At 46.9% G+C, this 19385-nt stretch overlaps 2 protein-coding genes across 2 annotated transcripts; both read left to right on the top strand.

Moving 5' to 3' along the window:
* The first annotated feature begins 1209 nt into the window (after positions 1 to 1209).
* On the top strand, positions 1210 to 9154 carry DOHH (deoxyhypusine hydroxylase). The gene is made up of 5 exons (XM_054980745.1): positions 1210 to 1293; positions 4088 to 4436; positions 5878 to 5954; positions 6745 to 6982; positions 8691 to 9154. Exons 2-5 carry the CDS (start codon positions 4163 to 4165, stop codon positions 9005 to 9007), a joined length of 906 nt encoding a protein of 301 aa, XP_054836720.1. The 5' UTR covers positions 1210 to 1293; positions 4088 to 4162; the 3' UTR covers positions 9008 to 9154.
* Positions 9155 to 15655: 6501 nt separating this feature from the next.
* SMIM44 (small integral membrane protein 44) lies at positions 15656 to 18298 on the top strand. The gene is made up of 2 exons (XM_054981471.1): positions 15656 to 16042; positions 17494 to 18298. The coding sequence occupies exons 1-2, from the start codon at positions 15862 to 15864 to the stop codon at positions 17736 to 17738; spliced, it is 426 nt and encodes a 141-aa protein (XP_054837446.1). The 5' UTR covers positions 15656 to 15861; the 3' UTR covers positions 17739 to 18298.
* The last annotated feature ends 1087 nt before the right edge of the window (positions 18299 to 19385 follow it).

Raw genomic sequence — 19385 nt, 5'->3', positions numbered from 1 at the left:
TATAGGCAGGGATCATTTTGTAGAAAAAGCTGCAGGAACTCATTAGCATACCTTATTAGCACAGCTCATTTGCATATGCCATGCCCCTTGACATCACCTATCCTGCCTGTTTTGGACCCAATCCTGGCCATTTAGGGCTGAATTTGGGCCCAAAAAGGGCACAAAATGGTCAACATTGGGCTCCTGCTGAGTGGGAGAGTGATCCACCACCTGTCAGAGGCCCGATCCTGGCCGTTTCGGGACCAATCCTGGCTGTTTTGGGCCCAAATTGGGCCGTTTCAATCCCAATCCAGGCCGAAACGGGACCCAAAAGGCCAAAAATTAGGTGGGCGGGGCCACCTGACATGTGACCTTTTTGGAGAACTACCAGAACTGCATTCCTGCATGTTCACCCTCAAAATGAGCCCTGCTTATAGGTTGTACTGGACTCTTGCTCTTTTCTGTTGCTACAGACAGACAGGCTAACGTGGGTACCCATCTTGATCTTGAGAGCAACTGTTATTTTGGGAAGTCTCCAGTCCCCGTCTGGAGGTTGGCAACCCTACTTATTTCAAAGCACACGCTCTTTTCAAAGCACACTTTCAAAAAAAAATCAGTGCTGAATTTTCCTTATAAATCCTGGGAGCCATAGTCGTGAGAACACCTAGAAACTTTTTGTTTCCAAGATTCGTCAGAATTCCAATGCTTTTTAAAAAACCCATGTTAAAAGTAGAAGTTCAGTGCTACCTTGAAGACAACGTTTATTCCAGCATGAGTGTTGTGAGTCACAGCTCACAATTCACAGAGCCAAAAATTCTTGGGATTCCTCCGCAGTTGGTACTCGTATCCCACACAGAGAGACATGCAATTTCCAGGAAGTCATAGCCAGTAGTTAGAGGCCATGACATCGTATCCCAAAGCATACAATTCCCAAGATACCTTGGGAGGGCACAATTCCTTCCTATGACAACTCCTTCCGCGACCATCACGCATCCGTATTATTGTCTGTCGCGTTCTTTCACACATCTCGCTGGACGCATCCATTTGTGACCGAATTTTTTTTGGGGGGGGGAGAAGCAGAGAAAGCCACCCTTATCGGTGGACGGTCTAAAAAAATCTTCATCCCTTTCCTTTAATTGGAAAGAAGAATAGAGAGGCGTACATAGACGTGGAAAAGGCGGCCTGTGGATCCAGACTCTATACTCTTCCCCCCTCGCTTCTGGTTATCATTGGTTCGCTCTTCTCAATCGTCGAACGGCGTCCTGACGACACCACGCAGGCGCAAAAGGTGCCCGGAAACGTGTGGAGCCTGAGGTAAGTGAGGGAGACTGGGAAGGGGGGGGGTCTCCTTTGTGGTGCCATGGAGACGAGATGGAATAGGTGCGGGATGGGGAGATGTTGGAGCGGCTAATTAATAGAGTTTATTGTATAATTTACGAAAGCAGGGGAAAGGGTAGCGTCCCAGAGTAGTGGATGCCTGTTCCTTTTATTAAAAAGGACAGGTGGGAAGAAAACGAGGTGTTCCTAATTTAAATATATATGCTTTTTTACATTGTTTATTGAAATGATTTTGAAATTGATTGTACTGATTCGCCCTGTGTCATCCGCCATGAGTCTCAGTGAGAAAGGTGGGCTATAAATAATGTAAATATTTTTTAAAATCGTATTTACATACATGAACATGCAGTCATTTCTCCTAATAAAGTGCTGGAGCCCCCCCCCCCCGAACCCTACTAACACCTGAAATAATTGTAATTTGGCGGTGTGTGTGTGTGTGTTTATTGCATGTGTGGTTTTAAAATTTGCTAACTGAATTATTTGCAAACTAAAAAGTGTGAAGGGAGACAGCAGGATCTGAGTCTAGCGGCACCTTAGAGACAACGAGATTTTTAGAGAGTCAAAGCTTCCTTCATCAGATAGCAGTAGGAAGGAATATCCCTGAGCCCTTATATCCTCAGGTTCAGCCTCAGGTGCCACGAGCAGACCAACACAGCTACCTCATACTATTGCTCTCCCTCCCTGCTGCCTTTTGGCAGCTCTTAATTTTGAAAGCATTTGGGAGGAGGGGGAGGTTCATGCTTGCCCAGTATAAGTTTAGTCCCCTTCTCTCTCCCTCCCTTTTCAAAACTGAGTGCTAGATCTCTGTTCCTTTCACCCATGCAAAAAATTGCTTCCCCTGTTCCAGCCACAGCTTTGAACTTGGTGGGCTGGTCTTGTAAGTGCTTGAATAAATTAATGTGTGGTTATCTTATGTAATACATTGCCACTGGGTAAGTGATGTCATCTGAGGGTTTAGATGGAAGACTTCAGACAAATTCATGGGAGAGTTGATTTTATTATTTTCATTCAGTGGCTTGTAGCTGTGAAAGTATCATGAAACATCCATGTTCAGGAGCAATCTACCTCAGTTTGCTGGGGTCACAGAATTGGGTTTGGCTATAGTCTTATGGACCTTTGAGCTGATTCAGTTTAATTTTCAGCACTGAGGCTCCGTTTTGGGGGAAAGCTAATAATGAGAGATTGGAAATATATAGCACAGCGTTTGCCAGTGCCAACCTGATGGAATCCTTTTCTTAAGCCTCTCGAGGGTTTAGAAAAGTCTATTTAAAAACATACAAGCATTTGTAAGATGTCATTTGCTCCACTCTAGGAAATCTCAGGTCTCCAAAGCACATTTGTACTTGAGGGAAAATCCTTCTTTGGATCTATTTCTGTACCTCTGTGTGTACTAATATTTTTGTGTTCAGAAAGCTTTGTGTATATTACCTTGTTCTGATCCTTACAACAGCCTTGTGAGGTAAAGCGGTGCTATCTCTCACCACTGCCTGCATATTGCGGGTGACAGGGCTGAAAGGGGGGGGGGCTTATCTAAGACTGCCTAGTGAGTTTGTTGCTGTGCTGAAATTCAAACTGTGGACCTCCCCAGATAGCAGCTCACGCAGGATATTTGCAGATTCCTTCCACCTGTAAGAGACTTCCAACCTCCCCTCTTCATAGTGGCGGGGGGGGGGGGGGCTGCAGCAGGAGAACGAAGGTGAGGAAATCATGGTCCACAGATGGAAATAGTTGGTAGGTCTGTGTCTGTCTTTGATAGTGATCTCTCCTCCTCAAAGTGTAGAGCTGCTGGTAATTGTGGGAGAGGTAGGAATGCACCTACAGTCACTTTTTTAAAGGTGCTTGATTTTGTTCTGGGTGCAGTACCCAGAACTTTCTATGCAGGTTGAAGGGTGTGTGTGAGCTATAATTTGTAACCTTCCAGAGCAGAGGAGTCATGGTTTAAAGGCTTCCTCTTGCCAGACGGTCAGCTTCGGTGAAGCCGCTTTGGAGCAAAAGTGTTGTGGGAGAATCACTCCCACGAAGCTTTTAAAAGCTCTGCCTATATCAAGTGACATTGCATCAGCATGGCTGGGAGCAGAAGCGTTACAAATTGTTCTCCTCCCCTGCCCCTCACTGTCCTTCTAGACCACAAACATCTCTGTTGTATTTTTGCAAGGTAGACAGGGTGATGAAACTTCTTGGTGAAACATTGACTTGCCCATTTCTTTTTTAAAAAGTATGCCCTCCCTTTCTCAAAAGCTCAAGGTGGCTCGCAGGACAGACACCAAAGTAAAATCCAATCCCCAAGGTTGGAGATCTGCTAGTAGGGTGGGACTATGACACGTGCACCCCAAAATTTCCCCTTCCAGGGCTCTATAAGATCTCAGGGTCTCGAGCAGCCTAACTTCCTCTCTCTTTTCACTGGCACTTTCTCCACATCCGATGTCTTCTAGAGCATTGCTCCTTATTTTCTCCTCTTTAGTTTCATTTGCAAAGTCATGTTTTCTGCATACCTGGGGAATCCCCCAGCTACCCTTATCCGGAGGCCTGGTTTTGCAGCTGTCCTAACTGACTCAAGCCAGTTGCCTGTATGGATGATTTCCAAACCATAAATTGCTCACATTCTACAGTAAAATTAATGTCCGAGTTTAATACCCCAGAAGATCTCTAGATGCTCACCTAAATGGGGAAAAAGTCATTTTTCTTGTGTTCTTCAGAAACAGTAAAATTGCAAAGTCAGATTCTGGGGAGAGGGAATTTGCATGAAATCCTTGCTTTTATTGTTGTTTAGGGGCCCACCAAATTTTGGCATAAGTGCTCCTGCCTGATTCTTGGGGGCACCTGGATCTGCCATGCCAGATGCAACATGGTGACAGAGAAGGAAATCACGCTGATCGGCAAGACCCTAGTGGACTCCAGCCAACCCCTGAAGAACCGCTTCCGGGCACTTTTCACCCTGCGCAGTCTCGGGGGGCCTGCCGCCATCGAATGGATCAGCCAAGCCTTTGGAGATGATTCTGCCCTCCTCAAGCACGAGCTGGCCTACTGCCTTGGGCAGATGCAGGATGAGAGAGCCATTCCTGTCCTCCTCTCCGTGCTGCAGGACACCTCCCAAGAACCCATGGTCCGGCATGAAGCAGGTGAGGGAGGCTGGGGTAGGCTCTGCATCTTCCATTTGCCCAGAACCTTTTTGTTTTGGGGGCTTTAGTCTCTCAGCATCCATGACATTCTGTCTATATACCACTTTTATTTAATCCCTTCCTGCCTTTAAGAAGCTCAGAGAAGGGTGTGTGGTTTCTCTTTCTCTGTTTTTCTCTTCGCAACAACCCTGTGAGGTAGGCTAGGCTGATAGGTAAGTAATTGTCCCCAGGGTTATCCGGTGAGTGTTGTTGCAGAGAGGAGATTTGAATCTAGTCCTACTCTGGCAGCTTTGCTCACTACATTATACCAAATCTAATCCTTCCCCATTTAGGATCATTCTCCACCCATAAAGACCCGAGGATGCAAGGAGCTGAGGTGCCTCGTGCTGTCACGTGTCTCTTCAGCCCCGTCCCCTCCAGAAAGCAACATGGTCAGATTGTTCCTGGTCTTCCAGGGTGGGGAGTTGCTTATTTTTTTATTGGAAATATTCACGTCTGGCTCTCTCCATGTAAGAAAAAAACGTTTAAGTTTGCCCTTGTGCCCAGCGCTAGCTGGGCAGGCTCAAACTATTAAAAGCAATGTTAGCAGAAAGGGATAAAGATCATTTTAAAAAATGAGCAATAACACTAAATGGGATTCTCACAGATTTCAAACAAGCCAGGAAGTTTTGTGTAATTTCACTAGGGAGGATTGCACACTAGCTTCAGAATTTTTTTTTTAATTATTTATGTATTTATTTATACCACTCCTTTTTCCACAATGGGGACCCAGAGTGACTCACATTGTTCTCCTCTCTTCTGATGCAACAACCCTGTGATGTAGGTTAGGCTGAGAAGGTGTGACCTGCCCCAAGTCATCCAGCAGTCTTCCGTGAGTGGGGATCCAAACCTGGGCATCCCAGATCCTGGCTCAGCATTCTGATCACTATACTGACTATGGTTGTTGTGGGTTTTCCGGGCTGTATTGCCGTGGTCTTGGCATTGTAGTTCCTGACGTTTCGCCAGCAGCTGTGGCTGGCATCTTCAGAGGTGTAGCACCAAAAGACAGAGATCTCTCAGTGTGAGACACTGAGAGATCTCTGTCTTTTGGTGCTACACCTCTGAAGATGCCAGCCACAGCTGCTGGCGAAACGTCAGGAACTACAATGCCAAGACCACGGCAATACAGCCCGGAAAACCCACAACAACCATCGTTCTCCGGCCGTGAAAGCCTTCGACAATACAACTATACTGACTCTCCCCTCCCCAAATTCTGACATCTAAAAGAACTTGGCACCAAATGAGTTTGGTTCTGTCGGAAGGAGTTCCGGGGGCTTGGTGCCACCACCAAAAGACCCCCCTCTCTGGTGCTTATCCAGCTTGGACAAACCATCACAGTTTTTCTTTTACTGTTGCTAGTGATCTTCCTCCAGACTTCTAATTTCCCTCTGGCTTCCTGCAGGTGAAGCTTTGGGAGCTATCGGGAACCCCAAAGTGCTGGACGTCTTGAGACGCTACTCCAAGGACCCCGTGATTGAGGTAAGTAGGATGACGAGCCTCATTCCGTCAAAGCTTCTGGAACACAGCTGCAGCCAGGGGCAGGCCCCGCCAAAGGGTTTTTTTTTTGAAAACCTGCATTTAGTTTTGAGAGTTTCAGCTTTTGTGTTTAGAATAGGAAAATACTGGTTTCAGCAAAGCTTCGAGGTGGGGGTGGGGGGTCTCTCAGCCTCCCCTTGAGTACGGGTATGTGCACAACACACCAATGGGTGTGGCTGAAGAGCCGTACGTTAAAAGGGTGGTTGAGAATGGAGGTGTTCTCAGCTGCTCTTTGGTCATTGCTGGAGCCAGGAGTCTGGCAAGAGGAGGAGGATTTGGGTGGCACCAGTTGCTTTCTACCGGTTTTGTGGCTGGTCTATCCAGACTCTGCACCAAGGAAATAAGTATTTTTATCTCATGCAAAGTAAGCATATTTGCACAGTTTATTCTGGTTTTGAGAGTCAGATAAGGTTAAAGCCCCGTCTCCCACCTCTGCTGGAAATTTTTTCAATTCCTCCTGTGGCTTCTGAGATTCAGGCCCTATATCTGCAGGTGTGAGGCTAGAATCCTGCATGTTCTTTTTTTTTTTTTTTTAAGCAAGAGAGCCAAGGAACTCCTTTTCATAGCCAACACTATGTTTTCACAGTGCAGCCAGAGAATTCACATAGCCCTGGATATGGGTTTAAACTTGATTCAGTCTTTAATGAGTTCATAGATTCGAAGGGCAAATTGGAAAGGGAGGGGAGTCAAGAGAGGATCATTTTGGTTTTTTTTGGTATTTAACCTTGTATAGGTAGCAGAGACATGCCAGCTGGCTGTGAAGAGACTGGAGTGGTTTCAGACACACAAAGCAGAGCCCTCAGCCAGCCCATACAGTTCCGTGGATCCAGCCCCCCCTGCTCCGGAGGAGGATGTCGGGAAGCTGAGGGAAGCCCTGCTGGATGAATCACGGCCGCTCTTTGAGCGCTATCGGGCCATGTTTGCCCTGCGGAACCTCGGAGGGGAACCTGCTGTCCTTGCCCTTGCCGACGGTGAGCCTTCCTGCTTCTCCTCCCGGGGCAGGCAGCTGGGGCAGCGTTGCAGCCAAGCAGTTCAAATCTTGTCAGGGGGGCCCTTGGTGCGCCTCTGCTTTCCCCCACCCAACACCAATGTAAAAGGGAGGTTCATCTAATGGTCTGTGGAGGTGTCATTTGATGGAGCAGTTAGGCTCTGGATCTCAACTGGGACGAACCTGGAATGTCATGTTTCATGTACTGCAGCCCTTTTTGGAAGGCAGGTTCAGAGGGAGAGATCATTTGTCCTCCCAGCAATCTCCAGCCAGCCTGGAAGTCCTTTCTTCCCATCTTGGCTCATAGCTTGAGTAATGGGCCACTCTTGAGTCCCGTCTCTCCTCTAGTCTCACTGTCCTCCCAGTCTGTAGGCTTCTTTGTTGGCCCCGGTACCTGTTGTTTCCCTCCATGCTGCCAATTCCCAAGCTGTGCACCATAAGAGAACTACAGTATATGTGCAACACAAATTTAAACTAGGCCTGGGGGCAAACCACCCAAGAGAGCCTGCCTGCCACATCTCTGAATGATCCTAGCTGTGGCTGGGGGAAGGCAATCCATCTGGTCTCTTCACTGGGGCACTTTGAATTAATTCCTGGCCCTTAGAGGAGGCTGCTCATTGCCTCTCTGCATGAGTCACTCGGAGATCAACTCCTCGCATTCTGAATTTACTACTCAGGTTAGGAACTCATGCAGAAGCACCAGAGGTGTTTCCTCTGCATGCAGATAGTTCCTATACACCCTGGAAGTACATTGGGGGGAGGGGGAGGAACGACTCAGCAATGCTTGAAAACCAGCAGCCTCCAAAAACTTGGGCAATGCTGCTGAGCCATTTGCCTGCAACAGGATAAGCACTGAACTGGAGGAGCACGCAGGCTCAAGGAAGTCACAAACACACACAATTTATACAGTGTAATTTCAGTGTATATATCATAAAGTCCCAAACTTACAGAACCATAACGCCCAAATTACAGACTGGTAAAATAAAGAACCAACATTCAGTGTAAATTTCCATTCAGTTGTCAATCCATTCAAAGAGCATCACTGCTCTTTTCACATTGGAGGTTTAAATTGCAGAAATAGATGTTGATAACTAACGGCCTGAAGAAGAAAGTGGGTTGAAACGAGTGAAAGTAAAGGAGACCGGTATAGCTTGTTGCCGTGGATATTGCCTTTGCCGTGGACACTGTTCTTAGTGAACCCAGTTGCCATAATCCTAGCAAGTTGTGGCATTGCTGCTACCACCGATAACCGTGGACGTTATGTCTGTGATTACAACCCGCATTAGCGGAAAACAGTGAACTTATTCTGCATTAGCGGAAATTCATATTGAACGGAAATTTACACTGAATGTTGGTTCTTTATTTTACCAGTCTGTAATTTGGGCGTTATGGTTCTGTAAGTTTGGGACTTTATGATATATACACTGAAATTACACTGTATAAATTGTGTGTGTTTGTGACTTCCTTGAGCCTGCGTGCTCCTCCAGTTCAGTGCATTTTAGGAAGTTGTTCCCTGTTGTTGTTGGTTGGTTGCAACAGGATAAGGCCAATAAGTGCCCACGTTTTGATCCCCTTCCAGTTTTGCTGGGACTTGCCCTTTCTGACATCTGTAGGTGCTGCAGTGGCCAGGTTTACATGCCTGGAGGACCCCCTCCATGACCTTCTATAATCCCATGAACCCTTTCTTCCAGGCCTGAAGTCCGGTGGTGCCCTCTTCCGCCATGAGATTGCCTACGTTCTGGGTCAGATGCAGCATGAGGCCTCTGTCCTGCAGCTGACAGCTGCCCTTGAGAGTGTGGCTGAGAACCCCATGGTGCGCCATGAATGTGCTGAGGCCTTGGGCTCCATTGCCAAGGCCTCCTGCCTGGCCACTCTGCAGGCCTACGCCAAGGATGAGGAACGGGTGGTCCGGGAGAGCTGTGAGGTGGCTCTGGACATGTACGAGTATGAGAACGGGATGGAATTCCAGTATGCTGATGGGCTGAGCAAGCTGGAGGCATCAGACTGAAGGGAGATGGGGGTTGCTTGTGGCTCCCACCCCTTTGCCGTTGTTGCCTGTAATTCCACCACTGCTCAGCTTTCTGTGGTCCCAGGCATGGCGCTGGAGGCCGGACTGAGAAACTTTGTCTCAGCCATTAAATTATTTCTGCCTTTTCTTTCTTGTGGGTTCCATCTTTAAATGAGTTTTGTGATGGTGGTCCATGGTCTTTTGGTTCCTTTGTACTTGGGGCAGAGGCGGGGGGAATGTCCAGTCTTCCCATCCATCAGAACCCTGGCAAATCGAGGGAGCCCCTGGGCAAGAGTGGGAAGCACCGTGCTGAGCGCTCAGCAGACCCACCTCTCCGCATTTGGAGTGTCTCATGTTCAGTGGAAGCCCAAAGCAGGTTAAGCTCTGTCATGGTGTGTCGTCACGCTTGTGGGTTACAACTAGCTTGGATAGGTCACAGATTTTCAGTGGTGATTGTGAGTGGCTCCACAGCCCCAAGGGGAGGGGTTTTTTTAGGGGAGCCCTTTCCCCCTATCCATTGCCCAACGGTTTCTCCTTTGGAGCCAACAGTGACCTAATTTCCACTGCATCACCCCTTTATGACTTGGAAAGTGCCTCTCTTCCTTTCCCCTGAGGGACCATCCATAGAGCTTGGGAAACGTTCCAGATCTGCCAGCCTTCTGTCTGAATTCTTCTTTGTTACCCAGGCGACCAGTTTGAATGTAGGGCTCCCTCCTTTTGAATGAACTGTGCAAATCGTCATCTTCCTTACTTAAAGGGAAGCAAAGTTCTGCTTCCAAGTGGCTGCTGTGGGGGGGAGGGGAAACCAGGACTTCAGATTCCTTTTGGCTGTGCCCTCAGCAAAGCATTCTGGGAATTACCCTTTGGTGCTGACAGTTCCTGCACCAGCTCACACGTGTCTTGTCCTCAAATAACACAGGATTGGTGCAAGTGGATCTGTGCAATCTTCGGGCCCTGTCGCCAGCCCTGGCAGGGTTCGGGATGTGATGTTAATTCAGCATCCCTCTCCTCTTAAGGGGTTGCTTTGGGGAAAGACGACTGTAAAGGTATGTTTTTAAAAGAGGAGGATACTGTCAAGTACCCCCTGTTCCTATGGTACACTCCGTATATCTTGTTTAGTTGGAGAAGCAAGTGACTCCTCTGCTCAAAAGAGCCTCTCTTTGTATCTCTGCAGGAGTCACAGTCCTGATTACTTGGTTTGTCTCCTGCCAGTAACTTGTTCACGAAAATGGCCCCTCTCAGAAGAGGTTCATTAATTTATTTTTTGAGGCATGTGCTGGTCATTTTCTTGGGGGTGGGGTGCAGAACACTAAGGCCCACTACAGAGACACTAGGCAAGTTCTTGGGGTGCCACAGTTCCAGGGGTGCTTGCCTCTATTCCATGAATGAACTTACGGTCAAAGGAGCTGCTGGCTGCCCTTTTAGAAGAGGAGCACAGAGGCAGTTTTGGGTGTCTGGATGATTCACCCTGAATTCTAAGGGACGCAAGAGCCTTCCAATCTCCTATGGCCACTCCAAGACATAGATGCAGGGAGGGAGTGAAGAATGGCAGGCACAGAAATGAGAAAACAGCATTCCCCATGCAGATTGATGATTTTGTTTGCTATTTTATACTATGGGGGCCAACATGCATAGTGGTTAGAGTATCATGACATTTGCAGGGTCACGTTGGGCCAATCATACTCAGCATAACTTACGTCACAGAGTTATTGTGTGGGCAAAATGGAGAGCCGTGTGTGCCATCCTGAGTTCCATGGGGGATAAGAAAAGGACAAATTAGAAATTGCGGCTAGCTGTCTTGACAGAGGAGATTCGAACCTGAGTTGTTCAACCACTTGGTCCTCATCAGTGATTCTATGGGGGAGCCGCTGCCTCTCATGAATGATTCTGGAGTATGGTTTAGCGGGATGCCAATGAAGTCTTTAGCAAGGTCTGCAAACAGACCCGTGGGCACAATTTTAAAAAACCGTGGTGTGAATCTTGCAGATGCTTCTCTCGCCTTTGTGCGCTTGAGGGTTGTTCCTTGGCAGTGTTTCATTTAGACCTGATTGCCTTGGGCCATGTCTTCCCCCCCCCCCCTTTGCTGGACGGAGCCTGGGACTTAATGGTTTGATCTGGCTCAGCCTGAAACCCTGGCAGGCATCGGTTTTGGCTAGAGAAGCTTTTCCTGCTCCCGTTTCCCCCCTGCAAAAACATTTTCATGGCTCACTCTCCAGCAATCTGCTTAATTTTTTTACTAAACCTATTAATCGGCTTTTTTGCTTGTGCTGCTAGGAGTGGAGGGCGGGGTTGGGGAGGGATCTTTTTCTGCGTGTGCTGAGACTGTTGATTTGATCCTTTTCCAGAGAATGACACAATGGCAACTTTCCTGCACTGATCTGATCTCCGTATTTGCTGCGTGAGCAATGGAACATTTGCTGTAGTTCTCAGGCCCACTTCATATCCACACACACACACGCACAGTCCCCCTTTAAAGCCTCCTCGGAAGGCAGCTATTGCCGCATCCGGTGGCAGTGAATTCTACCAGTTACGCAAAGTCTGAATAATTTGGGTGCCTACTTTCTTTGGGTACTGTTTTGATCTTTCCCTCCATTTTGATTTCAGTTCTCCCTTGTATGAATCAAACCTGTGATTTCTCCTCATGCCTCTTTCTCACAAACCATCATCCTTCCTGCATAATAGAATTTTTTCAACATTATTCATGTAAAGAGCACCTGTTGAATGTGAAAACAGTGTCTGAATTGCAGAACATGTGCCCAGTGCAACCATGGGGGTACGTCACATCATGTTTTCTTGGCAGATTTTTGTTCTCATCTAATGACTTGGCGCTTGCACCTTTACCCAATGCAAACAAATGTATGAACACAATGGCAAGGGGGGAGGCGGGGACTGAAATTTTTAAAGAAAAATAATAACATTAAAAAATATGAAATAGGGAACATTCGTTGATCTTTTCAAAGTTCCTGCCATTGGCTGGGCTGCTTTGATGTCATAAAAATGTTGCACCTGAAAAGCCAATCAGGCCAAGAGTAACTACAAACCTATAGCAGGAAACAAAATGGAGAATACCTGCTTGCCCCTTCTTTCCAGCCCTCATGTATCTGATACTGTAGCCAGCCTTCTTAAAAAAGCTTTTGATCTGTATTTGGGCTGTACCAGGGTTTCATAAGGGACTGCCTCCCATCCTCCCACCCTGTACACAGAAAACTAGCGTATCTAGGAGAAGGTTTCCTTTCTTCCTGGTCTGCTGTTTTTCTATGTTCAGAGAAAATTTCTTGGAGAAGCATCCTTTTGTAGAAGCCCCCCTCCCACAGTCTGAAATGGTACAGCCCTGACACGGATTTGACTACTAGATAACGGCTACTAGGCTACTAGGTAAAGGCCTTCAGGAGCCAATGCTGAAAGTATGTTTTTTTGGAGAAAACGCCAGCAAAAAAGCAATGCTGGTCTGGCAAATGAGCAGCTGGCAGGGCTTGGCCTCGAAGCTGTCGGCTGCTAATGGCAGCGGTTAGAGGACACTCAAATATCCAGGGCTGATTAAATGGAACACAAGGCCGGGAGCCAAATAATCTCTCTCTTTCCCCACCCCAGTTCCCCGTGATGACACATCTCAAGGACAAATCTAAGCAAAAAGGACCGTTGGCTTTGATTCGGAATAGCAGCCTACCAGCCCTGTTGTTTCTTAAGAACCAAATGTCAGATGGGATGAATGGCCAAGGCTGTGGCGTTTTAAAGGAAGAAGCAGAGATTCAGAAATGTCCATATTTTGCAGTTTGGGTCAAGAGAGTTTATTTATTTTAAATGCAGAGAAGTTAGCCGTGTTAGTCTGTGGTAGCAAAATCAAAAAGAGTCCAGTAGCACCTTTAAGACTAACCAATTTTATTTTAGCATAAGCTTTCGAGAATCAAGTTCTCTTCGTCAGATGCCTGATACAGAGGCCTGTATCAGGCATCTGACGAAGAGAACTTGATTCTCGAAAGCTTATGCTAAAATAAAATTGGTTAGTCTTAAAGGTGCTACTGGACTCTTTTTGATTTTATTTATTTTAAAAGCTTTCAATTTAAAAAAAATGTTTCTAGTTGCTAAAGCATTCTGAAATTAAAGGCCAGGCTGGGTTTCCAGACAAATTGCTCACCTCTGCCAATGACCAGCACAAGTGGGATAAATTATACTAAAAAGATGCAGTAACCATAATTTACACAGGTTGCAGAACTGAAGTGGTTTTATGGTAACCCTGCACAGATCGAGAGCCAGTGTGGTGGAGCGGTCAGAGTGTTAGACTAGAACTGGGGACACGCCATAGTTCAAACTTCCAAAACACTGGGTGACCTCAGGCCGGCTAGTATCTCTATTGGCCTGACCTACCCCACAGGCTGGTTGTGATAAAGTCCAGGCAAAGAGAACTGGGTATGGCACCCTGAATTCATTCAAGGAATGAAAACATGTAGCTAGATTAGCCCTCATCTGCTTTGGGCTTCTGAGTTAAGGCCTTTGGGTGCAAAGGTACAATGATTCCTATGGAGCCATTCTAACCACTGCACCACACTGACTCTTGTACATTCATTTGAGAGACAAAACGTCACCAGAAGTTTGGTAGCTCAGCTGGTCAGATCTGAATTCTACCTTGGGGGCGGGGAGTATCCTGGGTGGGGGGAGGCCAGAGCCCCAGCCCGGGACATCAAACTGTCTGTTCTGTTGTTTCCCCACACATCCTTTGAGCAAGTGATGGACAGAAACATCAGAAAAATTCAGAGCCTGAAATACAACCCGGTCTCCTCCCCTCCTCCTGTTCAAGACCAGCCCAACTCCCTGCCCCCTCCCAGTAGTTCTCACACCATCTGTGTGCCTGATTTAGAGAACAAGCCCATACAGAAGGGTGACTCTGTCCTTGCTGGATCCGCAAGTGAACTGCAAGGTGGTTGTTTCTTTGCAAAGGTCCCCTGAGATTCCTGAGCTCTGGATGAGGCTTTGGGGGCCACAGGAAGATGCCAAAGGTCACTGTCCCATTGCGCAGCTGGCTGAGCCATGATGCTAGTGGGCTGCGAATGCCTTCAACCTCTACCCAGGCATAGTCGATTGCATCGTATGTGGCTTCTCAGGTGAGGTTTCACTCTTTGTCGATCCAGAAATACATCCAGGTGTGGATTCTCCCACCCCCTCCAGAGGTGGCAGGAATGAGGCTCGGATCCCTGTGATGCACAAACTTGCTTCACTGCTGCTGGCCAAACAGGTCTTAACAGATTTTTGCATTGTTTTCAAAACATGTGAGTGACACAACAGCAGGCGCCAAGGAAAGGGCTGTGTGCACAACAGGAAACAAAGCCTCGCTTGCTGGGAGGGGAAAAAACGATCTGTCCAGGCTGTGTTTTGATGCCAGGAAAAGCCTGCAGCTCCCAGATGGGGGTGGTTTGAGCCTCTGAGTATGTGTAGTGTGTCCTTCATTGCTGAGTGGGGGGGAGGCAGGGGGGATTTCAGGTTTCTAAGATATGTAGGAAGTACTTTCTAAATATTTTTACTTCCAGGTCAGATGTCTGGTGATTGTATCACAGTTTGATGCCTCCCTTCCTCAGGGTGGTCTACTTGGTTCTCCCCTCATCTGTTTTATGTTCACAACTACCCTGTGAGGTAGGTTAGGTTGAGAGAGGGATTGATTGGTCCAACTGGACTCCATGAGTGAACTCCATGAAGCCAAGTTGCCCCACTCTGACACTCTTGCCGCATTGAAACAACTATTGTCAAAACAAGGACTTCAGCAGTGTGTGTGTGGTGAGTTTTTCCACTCACATATGGAACTCCATGCTACAAGATGTGATGAGCCAGTTTGGTGTGGTGCTTAAGAGCAGCAGGGCTCTAATGTGGAGAACTGGGTTTGATTCCCCACTCCTCCACTTGAAGCCAGCAGGGTGACCTTGGGTCAATCACAGCTCTCTTAGAGCTCTCTCAGCCCTACCCACCTCACAGGGTGATTGTCATGAGGATAAAATAACACACTTTGTAAGCTGCTCTGAGTGGGTGTTAAGTTGTCCTGAAGGGCAGTATATAAATCAATTGCGGTGGTTGTTGTTGTTATGGTCACTAGTTCACACAGCTTCTGGGCCTCCCTGAGGGATCTGGCTGCTCACTCTTGGAACGATCGTGCTAGACTCGATGGACCCTTGGTCTGATCTACTGTGCTCTTCTTACACAAGGAAATGTTCACCCATCCACCCTTCCTCCAAGGAGCTCGGTGCAGCACATGTTCTCTCATGTTATCCTCATGATAACCCTGTGAGGTAGGTAACGTGAGTCTCTGTACACGAGACATCTGAGACGGGAATGCTCAAGTGTAGGGAGATGCAACGTTAGCCAGGAAGCATAGTTTTATTTTATCTCTCTACAGAAGGGTAGTTTAAAAAGACAGAGCCAGTGGAGATCACTCCTCAGAGAGTTTGTTAATTTCATCTTTGGCGAAATTGACATAGCCTTTGGGGAGGAATAGATGAAATTAACAAACCCTCTGAGGAGCCATCTCAGCTGTCTTTTTAAACTGCCCTTGTGTAGACAGATGTGTTTCCCTACACTTGAGCGTCCTTGCATAGGAGAGTGGCTGGGTGGGAATTCAAACCCAGTGTCTCGGGTCCTAGTCCCTCCCTCTAATACTGTACCACCCTAGTTCCCAAATGTCCTCCGTGTGCCTAAAGAAAGAAACTTTTTTTTTCCAGAATCCACCCTGCCATCTAGTAGAGTTTAGCTAGTCACCAAGAACAAGATCGTACCCCCGGCTGGCTTGCTGCAGCTGCCGCATAGAGAATTTGTTCCGGAGGTTGCTGAGACGGCCTGTGGCCTCTACAACTTTTTCTTATTTGAGGTGCTCAATGCAGCCACAAGAGGACGATGTGGAAGAGGGCCTCTTGATGGACTTCCAGCCTCCCTCTCTGGATTCCATCCGTGTGCCCCACTACGTCCTGTACTTGCTGATGGCACTCATCATTGTGGTGGTGGCAGCCTATGCCATTGTAGGGAATCTCATTGATGATCTAGTGCACGATTTTGCAGGTGAGTGGATGATGGGAAAGGCCAGGGTTGGACTGGGATGGACTGGGGGCAGGGGGGGATGTCAGTACCCAGTGTATTTCCAGCTAATCTCTCCTTTCCATTTTTCAAAAAAGGAAGTTTCTAGTCCTCATGGCTGGGAAGATATTCTCAAAGGCCTGTGTGGGTAGCGCTTGGTGCAATCTACAAAAACAGAGGCACGGTCCTGTTGCAAGAAAGGGCTTCCGTGCCCTGTGTAACTCCTTCCCGACCTTTCTGATCATAGCAGTTCAAGAGATAGGGCCAATGATTGTGAAAGGGATCTTTATAAGGAGAAAAGGAGAACAAAAGATCCCTTGATTAATAAAACAAGAACCATTTTTATCAGTTGATTAATAAATTTGATCTAGTAATACTAAATGGTAATAAGGAAGGAGGCGAGTAGGGTAAATTCACTTATTTTGGTCAGAGAGATGCAAATGTGATTGATTATCTACTAGTATCACCGGTTCTTTGCGTGATATCTCCCAGTTTTCGGTGGGTCTCTCCCAGAAAGTGACCATCAACCACTCTTGTTTCTAACCTTTCTGATCCATTCTGGAAAATGAGAACTGTGTGCAGACACGCTTTTCTTTTTGCATATACGTAGCACATTTCTGATGCTGCAGAATTTGGTTTGCCTGGTACAGAACTAAGTAAATTGATTAGACTTGCTGTTTTGCCACGGTGTCAAAAGCCAGACAGATGGGTAAGTAAAAAAGAGTGAGAACAAAAGAGCAAATGTGTGAAAAATCCCTTTGTGTTACTTCTGTCTTCACCCCCAACTTGGTAGTGAGGAAGATTTTTGCTGGTGGGCCACAGCATTGGGGCAGAAAGCTGTGTTGCAAACACTGTAGAGAGAGGGATAGAGATAAGTGGCACCAGCAAGTATCCATTGCTAAGTCTAAGCAAGCTCCCAGTAGTGAGTGTGGGGTCAGACGTTGTCTGGCTGGAGAATACTAGCAAAATCACTGTCACTTACAACTTAGAATGAAGACAGAGGTAATAAATATGTAATACACCTCCCTCAACTGCAAGTTGAGACCAACTTCCTCCTAGCTGCCTGCAAATCTATGCGTTTATTTGTCAATTAAAAGGAAAAAAACAAGCATCATTTTTCTTTTTTAAAAATGTACAAATCACTCGAGCAATTGGAGGTTTCTTGGTGACATCACAGAAATCCAGCCAAACACCACCACGCATAGCCAGCATCTTCTGTCAATCATCTGTCATAGTGTGACCCCGGAGAGAGAAAGTACAGTCAGACTGAATAGAGTGAAGTCCTCTCCAACTTGACTCTGCTGCTCTTAGAATGTTGCATCTGTCTTCACTCACAGTGTATAAATGAATGGGCCTTTCCAAAGAAAATATGCTGCGTATCAGAGTGCTGTATCTAGACTTAACTGACTGATTTTAAATTTTGTCTTTTTGTGAAGACTGGGCTTTTGGCTTGAAACTGGAGGAAAAGAAAAGTCTTGAAGAAGATTCTGATGAGTGCAGGCTTGGAACTCTGGACAATGCCCTCGAGTGGCAAGAGGACAAATTGAGTTTGGCGGTGGAATGTCAGGACTGGCACGTCTCCCATGCCCTGCCTGGGATGGAAGTGAGCAAAGCACCACCTCTGCCCATCCAGCTCCCTCTTGTCTCCATCCAGGAGTCTGTTGACAAGACATCTGGCTAAAGGATTCCTTGGACCTGCTGAGTCTTGGGGGGGGGGGGAGAGATGACCGCAAATGTAGCAGATGTATCCTCACTGGACTACTGAATTCCCTAAATTAGATCTGTCTGCTTAGAACACAAACCTGGTTACCAAAGCTTAGCTCTACTCCTTAAGCTCTTTGCAACATCTCTGCTTCTCTGCAGAAGAAGATACTTAAACAACACTTGCAAGGAAAGCACTTCCAGAAGTTTTTTCCTTTATTCTTTGCTCAGTTTAGCTCACTTACATTATTCTCTCTATGCCATAGGGGGTGGTCAGTTGAAAAGAGCATGTGCATGTTGTGAACACACCATCTTGATGTTTTGGAGTTCTTTTTAAATATTAGAAAAGAGATTGTATGCTCTTGATGTTATCTACTAGTAGAAAGAGAGATTTTCCCGGGACAGATGGGGACATGGGACAGGAAGGGAGTGACTTAATCAATGTGTCTGGCTGTTTTGTTTTCCCCAGAAAAATATTGGAGCTTTGGGGAAACTGGAAACGTTCTCAGTATTTACTTGACCCAAGAAACTGAAGTTTGTTTTAAAATAAATGGAAATTCTCAATAATGTGGATTAATGCAATTTTATATTTGCTAGAAACAGAACTGGCCATTTTAAAACAACAAGGTATTTGGGTTCTGGGCTGAGTCTATAGCCAGCATTTCATTGGTTCAAAAGGTACACTTCTGTTGCGGCATCAGCGTTGGAAAGGGTAGTTACTCGGTCCTCCATCAACCTTGAATTGAAGAATGCGTGGGGTGGGGTGGGGGAGAGTTTGAGGTTCTTATCTGAGATTGGTTTTCCTTCCAGAGGGTCCCTGCACTAAAGATCCTCCAGCACTGCGTGTATTAACTTAGTGTGAGGTGCTGGGGGAGGTTGGCTATCTTACTGGTGAATCGTCTGTCTAGCGCACCAGTAGATACCCTGCTGAAGTGTGCTGAGGCTGTCTCTGAGTGGGTGTTATGTTTTCCATGGCTAGTGGTCTAGCGGACCCCAACATCCATGCAGACACTGCCAAATCTGGGTCTGCCTCAGATATCAGGATTCTCCCACACAGTTTCAGCCCTCCTACCCCACCCCCTCCAAAGCAGGCCATGCGCTTGATCTATGGCATTATACCCTGCTGAGGCCCCTCCCCTCTCCAAACCCTGCCCTCCCCAGGCTCCACCCCTGAATCTCCAGGAATTTCCCAACCTTAGTGATCAAAAGTGTAGGCAATATTCTAAATAGACCAGAGAAGTGAAGAATTTCACTGCTGAATTTATAGCTAGATTAAACTGCAGACGTTCAAAAGCAACTATACTCAAAATCCCTGAAAGACTTAGGGCCAAGCTAGAAGTGACGAATTACACTTGAACGGCAAGTGAACAGACTCACGTGTATTCCTCCCTGTTCACTTGAGCTCCACTTGCACTTCGCTCAATCACTTGTAGCTTAGCTCTTAGCTAATGTCCACTGAAACAAAGGCCCAGCAGGATATACTATTGTTCTGCCTAGCCTGGGAAAGAAAGATGTTCCACCAGGCATATGGGTGAGGCCGAGGTACAGGCTGGTTCCCTTGCTGGTCTCCTGTTGGAGGGGAGAACTGGAAAACTCCCTCACCTGGTTGGTTTTCCGCTGATATTTT

Source organism: Eublepharis macularius, chromosome 5 (assembly GCF_028583425.1).
Source record: "Eublepharis macularius isolate TG4126 chromosome 5, MPM_Emac_v1.0, whole genome shotgun sequence".
In the NCBI taxonomy this organism is placed as follows: domain Eukaryota; kingdom Metazoa; phylum Chordata; class Lepidosauria; order Squamata; family Eublepharidae; genus Eublepharis; species Eublepharis macularius.
This window is presented reverse-complemented; position numbering and strand designations above follow the sequence as displayed.